The sequence below is a fragment of the Panicum hallii genome, chromosome 9 (genome assembly GCF_002211085.1).
Source record: "Panicum hallii strain FIL2 chromosome 9, PHallii_v3.1, whole genome shotgun sequence".
Taxonomy (NCBI): domain Eukaryota; kingdom Viridiplantae; phylum Streptophyta; class Magnoliopsida; order Poales; family Poaceae; genus Panicum; species Panicum hallii.
The window spans coordinates 71,826,022-71,836,318 of NC_038050.1; the positions used below are offsets into that span (position 1 = coordinate 71,826,022).

General features: G+C 53.6%; 1 protein-coding gene across 1 annotated transcript; it reads left to right on the forward strand.

Moving 5' to 3' along the window:
- Window positions 1–6,985: 6,985 nt before the first annotated feature.
- LOC112874583 (probable inorganic phosphate transporter 1-7) lies at window positions 6,986–9,171 on the forward strand. Its single transcript, XM_025937979.1, has one exon. The coding sequence runs from the start codon at window positions 6,986–6,988 to the stop codon at window positions 8,738–8,740; it is 1,755 nt and encodes a 584-aa protein (XP_025793764.1). The 3' UTR covers window positions 8,741–9,171.
- Window positions 9,172–10,297: the final 1,126 nt, after the last annotated feature.

Below are 10,297 nucleotides of genomic sequence, written 5' to 3' on the forward strand. Positions count from 1 at the left end.
TCGGTCAGAAAGTCAAAGGCTGGACAGGTGTCAGCAGCCTTGCCGGGCTTGGAACGTACTACAAAGCTTTCTCAGCCCAGCCCAGTCGCTTTCTAACATGGAAATACTTCGGCCCAGGCCACCAAGTTCGATGCTGCATTTCTTTTTTGAAAAGAATTGTGCTACAATTTTTTGCAAGCACAAGTTCGACCACCCAAACAGTCAATTGCGTACACGCCATTATAAAGAGTTTGTATTCCTCAATTGCTACGGAAAAAGTTTTGTCTCCCTGTGCACCATTGTTCCAACTTCGGATTACCCTCGATGCCACTTCCGTCTATCCGAGGTGAGCTGTATGAGACGACTGGCACATGGGGCCCACATGTCAGCCTCATCTCTTTCTTCTCCCCTCCCCTTCCTTCGCTCGCTGCAGTCGTGCTCAACTCGTCGAGGTCGGCCGTCGTGGCTCATGCTTACATAGCTCTGCTCTCTCTCCGCGCCCCTGGGCAGCTGTCGGTGTTTTACCGGCTGCCCACCGAGATATACACCCGAGGTGGTAAGTTTAGGTGAGGAGATGCCGAGATCAGGAACTCGAAGGTGCAAGGAACACAAGATTTAGACAGGTTCGGACCGCAAGGTGCGTAATACCCTACGTCATGTGTGGTGGTTTGTATTCTCTTAGGTGTAGAATGATCTTGATGATCTGCCTTAAATGGGTCCCTACCCCCCTTATATATCCGGGAGGTCAGGGTTACAGGAACCCTAACCCGATACTAGATAAGGAATCGTAATCGAATACAATTTGAGTAAATTCTTCTGTACCGACTAGCTTTATCTCCTATTCATACGGAACAAATAAGAGATAAGACGGACTTTATCTCTTAAGCCTGTTTAAACTACGTTATGTACACAGTCCCGTGGCCCCGGGTCTGACAAGCCCCCGAGCTCTTTGTAGCTGAGTACTGCAGGCTTCTTGAGTACTTTGAAGTAGTCTTCGGCTTCTTTTGAAGCTCCGTCTTAAAGTTCTTCTTCGAGTACTTTCTAGGCTGCATCGAAGCTATGAGGTGCTCATGCCCCAAATTACTTCTTTGTATGGTGTGCGATTGAAAAATCGCACTCCATATGGAGTAACCCCCGAGTCTTATGTTGAATTGGAGAATCAGGCTGAGAGTCACATTAGTTTTAAATCTTCCTTACTTACTTTTTCAAATAAATTCGAAAAAATAAGTAGTCGATGCCACATATCCTGCAGCCCCCGAGCCTCGAATCCAAATCTCTCAGATTTGGAAATAAGTATCCAAAAGTCGTGGCATGTAGTGTAAAAATGTCCATATGGTAAATAGCTGATGTGATGGTACAAATGATGGAAGTTAGATCTAGAATTCGAAAAAACCACTTTTTTCGGAACATTTAACGCTGAAAAAATGATTACTTTGAATATTTTATCTAAACAATCCATCAAATGACCCCTCAACTTCCGAACATTCCCTGAAATGACTCTTCAACTTCAAAATAGTAAAACTGCTCCCAACCGCTGGTTATTTAACCCCGCTGTAACGTTGAGTAAAAAATTGTGCTTCTAATCTGCAATTCGCCATGAACCACCAAAATCCCCCAAATAGAGCCGCGCTCCGCCTTCATCCTTTTGGAGAACCCCAATCCACCCAAGTCTCCCCGCCCCTCTCCCCGCAGCCCCCGAGCAACTCGTGGCAAGCGGATCCAGAGATGCGCCCAAAAGATCGGAGAAGGATGGGAAAAAGAAGGAGGCGCAGCCGCCATCCGGGGAGTGGACACACAGTAAGTGCTCCCTCAACGACCTTAATAAGCTAGTTTCTGAGGGATTGCTCCAAGATAAGAATCTTGTCAATTGGCGCCCCTCATTCCGCGAACCTTTCCCCATGAAAAATATGGACGAAATCGTCACATTTTACCATTTTGCTGAACGGGGTTTGGCCCTCCCCTCTTGCTCTTTTTTCGATGGCCTTCTTTACTACTACGGGCTTGAGCTCCATCATCTCAACCCGAATTCCATGTGCTATATCTCAATCTTCATCCATTTCTGCGAAGCCTTCCTAGGAATCGAACCCCACTAGGATCTTTTCCGCTTCCTCTTCCGGGTGAAACCACAACCCACATCAAAAAATCCATTTGTTGTAGGGGGTGCCGACATCCAACTTAGACAACAAGCCGGCGACAAGTACCTCTTGTACAAATTCCCCTCCAATATCCTCGGGTGGAAAAGTCATTGGTTTTATATCGAAAATCATACCCCCCAACTCCCAGAAAAATCAAATAGACCACCTGTTGTAAGGCCAGAGTGGAATATCGAACTTTCCAGGGGGGCATGGATCAAGTTGAAGAGTTGCTAGACATCATAGCGGCTCATAAGGAGATGGGAGTGACCGGCACATCCGTGATGTTCGCCTTCTTCAAGCGCCGAGTCTAGCCAATTCAGCAACACCATATACTTGGATTCGAGTACAAGAGCGCTGAAGATCCGTCTCGCATGTGCGCAGAGGAGCTGACGGACGAAGCTGCACTCACCCGGGTCAGGCGGGTGCTACTGGATGTGGACACCGTCCCCTACATCCCACAGCTGTTTTCGTCACAAAATCCTCCGAAACCGGTAAGTATTCGACTACTTTATGTTCAAAACAAAGTCTGTTCTGCCACTGCTAACTGAAGACCTTCTGTAGGGACACATAGAGTTGTACCGAAGCTACCCACCACAACCCGACATCCCTCGGCCGGACCACCTCCTCCCCAGCACCGCAGCCGAAGCCAAGAGGGCTCGAGTAGCCGAGGCACCGCCCGGCAGCGAGTCCACCGAAGGCGGAAGTCCCCTGGCGGGAAGGGAAACCGATGGGGAGGCGAGAAGGGGTGACTCCCCCAGACCAGCCGTGGAGTTGACCGACGCCCTGCCTTCGGTCCCACAGGGTCGTCGGGTTGTGCGCAAATGAAAAGCGCAAGAAGTCGAGTCCTCCAGGTACGAACATGCTGCCTTATTGTCATGCATTGATGTTGTTGGATGCTGACCTTTTCTGCTTACAGTCCTCCCGCTTCTCCACCCGGGCCTGGGCGCTAAGAAATGGGAACGGATCCAGCAGCTTCGGCGGCAGGATCGGTTACCATTGCCGTGGCGGGCACCACGCCCCCAGCTGGTGTCACCCCACCGCCAGCAACAAGTACCGAGGCTGAGACACCACGGGTCATGCGGGTGAAAAAGGCTGTCATGAAGATGTCTTCACTGTAAGTACACATCTTGTTACGTAATGAACAGTCTGCCCTTTTTATTTTGTAATGATAGAACCGACTCTGCTTTATTAGGTCTTCGCAGTGAATGCATGGGTTAGCAAGTCATCGAGATCATCAACGAACTTGTCAAGGTTGCTGTGAGAACCCGCTGTGGAGGTTTTTGGCTTCATGTCGACGAGGAATCGATGGAAACTGCCTGCACCATCTGCGATGCAAACCCACGAGCTAAAAACAAATGTCGTGCCCTGAGAGGGGACTGACCTGGAGAACTGGAAAGATGCCATCGAGTTCGCCGGTGGATCTTCGACGCGTTCCCCTACCTGGCGCGCCAGGTGTCGGTGTTTTACCGGCTGCCCACCGAGATATATACCCGAGGTGGTAAGTTTAGGTGAGGAGACGCCGAGATCAGGAACTCGAAGATGTAAGGAATAGAAGATTTAGATATCGGGCCGCAAGGTGCGTAATACCCTACGTCCTGTGTGGTGGTTTGTATTTTCTTGGATGTAGAATGATCTTAATGGTCTGCGTTGAATGGGTCCCTGCCCCCCTTATATATCCGGGAGGTCAGGGTTATAAGAACCCTAATCCGATAGTAGATAAGGAATCGTAATTGAATACAACTCAAGTAAATTCCTTCTGTACCGACTGGCTTTATCTCCTATTCATACGGAACAAATAAGAGATAAATAAGATAAATAAGAGATAAGACAGATTTTATCTCTTAAGCTTGTTTAAACTACGTTATGTAGACAGTCCCGTAGCTCCGGGTTCGACAGCAGCCGCTACCCCTACCCCGCCTAGTCGACATCGCCCGCTGAGCCTGCTCTGGTGCCGAGCACGTCCTCGCCGAGTTCCTCGAGGCCTCCCTCCCCGTGCCCGACCTCGCCCTGCCCCCGCCGTGGAAGCGCTTCAGCTTCCCGCTCGCCCACCACGATGCCCACGACGACGGGCGTGGAGAGCCCCGAGGTGGACGGCGGCAGCGGAGGCGCGGCCATGGCGGGGGCTGGCGTCGCCCTGCTGCTGGGCGTGGGAAGGCGGGCGCGGCCGGGGAGAAGGGCGCCGGGGGCGTCCCGGGCGGCGCTGGAGACAGGGTGGAGGGCGCAGGCGCCACTGGCGGTGGCACGGAGGGCATCGCGGTCGTCGGCGTCGACGGGGAGGACGAGCTGGTGGACGGTAGGGGTGCGGCCGACGGCGGAGCCGTGGCCGTTCCGTTGGGCGGCGGGGAGGTCACCGGCGGCGGTGAGGATGACGACATCACCACCGCCGCTCCTGCCTAGGCCTCGTACGAGAAGGCAGTCTGCCCCCACTAAAAGCATGTAGGCCCCTAAATTGTATTTTGGTAATTAATGACAACTATAAGTGGACTAACTGCTTCATTGAGATTTATGAGAGTAGGATGGTCCATAAACGAATAGTTGAAAAGGAGCAAATGGCGAAATGATCTAAGAAGAGACTCAAAATGGACAGCTTAAGGCAAAGGTATAACATAGGGATTTTATTTTTGCCGGTCCAAAGAAGAGTAGAGAAGAACTCGACCGGATTTTTAGGCTAGATAGTTGTACTATTAAGAGGGGTCGATGTTCGTTTGCTCGGAAATTTGCTAAGTGCCTTATGATCGAGTCTTTGCATTGCATACCTTGAGAAACATGGCACATGAGAGAAAAGAGGCACGCATAACGAGATTTCCTTCACTTCACGCTTTAACCGGACAGTCCGGCTCGTTAGTCCGGACAGTCCGGCACCCCTGGACAGTCCGGTTGCTTACAACAGACAGTCCGGTTTGTCTCCAGCATCTGAGACAGAAGGTTTTGTCCAACCGGACTGTCCAGTCCTGTATGGCGGACTGTCCGGTTAGGCTGTAACGGCTAGTTCTGACCACGCCGTTTTTGCAACAGTTGACCGTTGGGGGAGCTGGCGGACTGTCCGCAAATGTCGCAGAAAAACCCACCAACTCCTCCAAACGGCTAGTTTGTGTTGGTAGGCTATATATACTCACCCCTTGGCTGCATGAGAGCTCTCTTGGCACTTGAGAAAGACACTGGAACATTCTTGAACTCTCATTCACTCATCTCTCACTCACCATTGCTTATAGATTGCATTCTTGTGAGTTGGAGAGTGTTTAGTGCATTGCATCAAAGAGGTTGATCATTGAGGCACTAGTGGGATTCCAAGCAAGCGTCGTTGGCTTGTTACTCTTGGAGGTTGCCGCCTCCTAGATGGCTTGGAGATCGTGTGAGACACCGAGCACTTAAAAAGGAGATCGTGAAGGTGCCCTGGCCAAGTTTGTGAGAGGTTGAGCTCGCCTCGCCGGAGCGGTGAAGAGCATCCTAGTGAAACCGAGGTTTGGAGAGATTCTTTGATCGATTGGCTCAAAGACTAAGTGAAGACTTGGTAAAGGAGCAATCGGGTTCATTGAATCCACCTCAACGTGGATTAGCGGTGACCGGCAAGTCATCGACACCACGGGATATATTCTTGTGTCTTGAGTATTGGTTCTTACCTTGCAATTCTTTACCGCATCTACTCTTGTGCAAGTTTACATTCCTAGATTCTAGCTTTGCTTGATTACCCTAGGTTGCAAACCCAACTTAGCTCAACTTAGGCTAGAAATTTAATTCTCTTGTTGTACTAATTAAATTTCCACTAAGTGCTTTCTTTTTAGTTAAAACCATCTATTCACCCCCCCTCTAGCCGGTGTCCTTGATCCTACACCCATGCCGTCCGCGTCGTCGCCGGTGATGGCGTCGCAGCATCCACCGCCGCGGCAGGAGCTCGACCTCGATGCATTCCACCCCTTCTCTCCAACCTCCTCCGCAGCCTCCGACGCCGACCACCGCCGTGTCGTCGACGACCTCCTGCTCCTCCTCTCCTCGTCGCCTCTTCGGACTTCGACTCTAAGGAGTCCACCCTCGCCACCAGCACCAGCAGCTGAGCGCTAGCCCGCGTCCAAGCCCCAGCGGCGCCTGCTGAGCCCGCGCCGCTGCGTTCCCCGTCCGCGCGGGAGCGACAGGCGCGTAGCCGTAGTAGCAGCCGGCGATCGGTGGGAGAGGGAGGGGAGAGGAGTGGAGTCAACTGGTGTGGTGGGAAGCTAGGCGAAGCGCTTACAGTTGGGCCTACGAGCAAGAGGGACATTGTGGATATTTTCATAAAAATCTGATTCCTAACAGCAGGTTATGGCAACTGAGGTGATGGAAGTGGCGCGGAGACTAACAGAAAGAATTTGAACAGTGATATAGATAGAGATGGTAAAGAGTCTTAATTTTTAATTTTTAGTCTAGATGATCAAGGGTCAGATTCTAATCTTATTTAATTCATTTAATTTTGAGCTAAAAATATTAAGAGTAAAGTTGGATTGTCAGAGAGCATCAGGGGCACGATTCTTTACCACCTCTAGACAGCGGAGGGAGACAAATTTTTTTCCGTAATAATTAAGGAATAAAATTTTTTCATAATAGCTTGTACGTAATTGATTCAAGAAAAAACACAAATCATGCGAGCATGTGACACACAAAGTCGCAAGTCACAAGCTGGCAGCGAGACGTACATGGCTGCACGGCTAGCGTAGCCCCCCGAATATTCATCTGAGCGCCCGCGAGAGGGACATGGTATAAAGGCAGAGATAACAGAACACCCCCGCGCCGCGTGGAGACGATGGAACTGCAACCGTGAGCCCGTCAAACCTTTCCATGGAACCAGGAACCAAGCTGTTGAGTTGGGAGAATTTGCGGCCTGAGAAGTTGGGCAGCAAGGAATGAAGGACCCGGCGCCTAGAATATTCTCACTCCTTCCTCGCTATACATTGGCTGCGCCCGTTCTCTCCCCCCTCGATCAGTTCACGCGTCGCCCTGTTTTCCAGAGATTTACAATCGACGAGGCACAGCGCCGGAGGAGAACCTCGATTATCGATCGGGCAATGGCGGGCGGGCAGAGCAACATGCACGTGCTCTCGGCGCTGGACGGCGCCAAGACGCAGTGGTACCACTTCACGGCCATCATCGTCGCCGGCATGGGCTTCTTCACCGACGCCTACGACCTCTTCTGCATCTCCCTCGTCACCAAGCTCATCGGCCGCGTCTACTACACCGTCGACGGCTCGCCCAACCCCGGCACCCTGCCGCCCGACGTCTCCGCGGCCGTCAACGGCGTGGCCTTTGTCGGCACGCTGTCCGGGCAGCTCTTCTTCGGGTGGCTCGGCGACAGGGTCGGCCGGAAGAGCGTCTACGGCGTCACGCTGCTGCTGATGATCATCTGCTCCGTCGCGTCGGGGCTGTCGTTCGGCCACTCGCCGGCGGGCGTCATGGCCACGCTCTGCTTCTTCCGCTTCTGGCTCGGGTTCGGCATCGGCGGCGACTACCCGCTGTCCGCCACCATCATGTCCGAGTACGCCAACAAGCGGACGCGGGGCGCGTTCATCGCCGCCGTGTTCGCGATGCAGGGGTTCGGCATCCTCGCCGGCGGCGCGGTCGCGATCGGCATCACCGCCATCTTCAGAAGCCGGTTCCCGGCGCCCCCGTACGCCGTGGACCCCGCGGCGTCCACCCCGGCGCAGGCGGACCTGGTGTGGCGCATCATCCTCATGTTCGGCGCGGTGCCCGCGGCGCTCACCTTCTACTGGCGGATGAAGATGCCGGAGACGGCGCGGTACACGGCGCTGGTGGCCAAGAACGCGGAGCGCGCCGCGGCCGACATGTCCAGGGTGCTCCAGGTGGAGCTCGCCAAGGAGCAGGCTGAGGTGGCGACGCCGGCGTCCGGCTGCCCCAAGTGCAGCCGGCCGTTCGGGCTCTTCTCGTGGGAGTTCGCGCGGCGGCACGGGGCCCACCTGGTGGGCACGGCGTCGACGTGGCTCCTCCTGGACATCGCCTACTACTCGCAGAACCTGTTCCAGAAGGACATCTTCAGCGCGATCGGGTGGATCCCGGCGGCACGGACGATGAGCGCGCTGGACGAGCTGTTCCACATCGCGCGCGCGCAGACGCTGATCGCGCTGTGCGGCACGGTGCCGGGATACTGGTTCACGGTGGCCTTCATCGACGTGCTGGGGCGGTTCAAGATCCAGCTCGCGGGGTTCCTGATGATGGCGGCCTTCATGCTGGGCCTGGCGATCCCGTACGAGCACTGGACGGCGCCGGGCAACCAGACGGGGTTCGTGGTGATGTACGCCTTCACCTTCTTCTTCGCCAACTTCGGGCCCAACGCGACGACCTTCATCGTGCCGGCGGAGATCTACCCGGCGCGGCTCCGCGCGACGTGCCACGGCATCTCGGCGGCGGCGGGGAAGGTGGGCGCCATCATCGGCTCGTTCGGGTTCCTGTACCTGGCGCAGAGCCCGGACCCGGCCAAGACGGCGCACGGGTACCCGGCGGGCATCGGCGTGCGCAAGTCGCTGTTCGTGCTCGCCGGCTGCAGCCTCGCTGGGTTCATGCTCACGTTCCTGGTGCCGGAGCCCAAGGGGAAGTCGCTGGAGGAGATGTCGCGCGAGAACGAGACGGGCGCCGCCGAGCCATAGGGCCGATGACCCAATGGTGTACTAGCTAGAGCGGGGATTTTGGTTGGTTGGCGCGTGCATTGGAGTAGGAGAGCTACTAGTTCAGTAGCCGTGTGACGTGTCCTATGGCTGGAATAAGTTGTGTGAGCTCAATGGCTCATTGAGAAGGATCGAATCCAAGAGCAGGTGCGGCTACACGGCCTACACCTACACCGGAGGAGTTCGTTGTGTGCCCGCGGGCGCCACGGGCTGCTTCAAGATTTTGCGGATCTCCTCCTTTTTTTTTCGTTTGAGGAAATCTCCTCCTCCTATTGTGCTTTGTACACGCCGCATGGCCCATTGGCCCAAGGCCAGGGGAAATTCTGGGGCCTTTCCTGGGCTTCCAATTGCAGCAAACTAGTGTACGTGCAACAGAAGTCAGGCCCATTGAATGCGGAACTAGGTCCATTTCAATGTTTCGTCATGCTTTTGAGAAGGCACGGTATTCCAATATAAATAATCAGGCCTGTTTGGATCAAGTGACTAAAAGCAGTGACTAAATTTTAGTCACCTCTGTTTGGATCAAGTGACTAAAAGAAGCTAAAGTTCTAAATAAAATGACTAAAATGAGGGGCAGACTCTTTTAGCTCCTTTTTGCGACTAATGGGACTAAAATATTTCTAGTCACTTCGTTTGGAACTTTAGTCCTGAAGTAACTAAAGTTTAGTCACTTTGCTTTAGGACTGGGATCCAAACAGGCAGTCAGCACTGAAACAGTAACACGGTACCCCTGCCAGTCAAGGCTCCTGCTACTGATGCGATGCAGCTCGAACTCGAACGATGCAGAGCCTCTAATCATGCGGGCCCCGCTAGCCTAAGTCTGCGCATTTAGACTTGGGCAGTTATAATGCGGGTCCGTTTCCTTGTTTCAGGCTGATAACTGTTTTGAACAACGGTTCTCTGAATCATAACGCGCCTACTGGTGATGAGCCTGTGTAAACCCGGAAATCCCGCTTTTGACTTAAACTAGCTAGACGAAGATTTCGGCTTAGTATTCTCATTCCAGGAGATAAAAAAGCCGCGGAGATAACGATTCGTGACCTACAAAGGCCAGGCCAGGTCAGGTCAGTACACTGTCCCGGCAGAAAATTCTTCCGCTTCCTTTCTGAACATGGCGTCCTGTTTACAGCACGGGCGCCGCGGCAAAAGAACAGCACAGACACATGTCATGTTCTGCGCGCAAATGAAGGCCAGCACACCACACAGATGGATGCCGCTGGAGCTTGGAGCCTGGAATCAGATCATCACCGAGGACTTACCCAAATCGCACTGCAGAATGAAAGGAAAGCAGGTGTATAGCGTATCCACGGACCGACGCGCTCGGCCGAAAAGGACCCAGCAAAAACTACGGTGGCGCATGAGCACGACATCTCAGTGCTTGCACGACGCTCGAACCTCCGGAGTCTCGACCTTGGCTTTCAGTTCCGACTGGCATCCAGAAGCTCCAAACGCAAGATTACCGCAACGAATCACCACGACTTTTCAGTTCTATCGACGGTGGAGATGATCGGGCGCCGCGAGCCACACACGAAGCCGGGA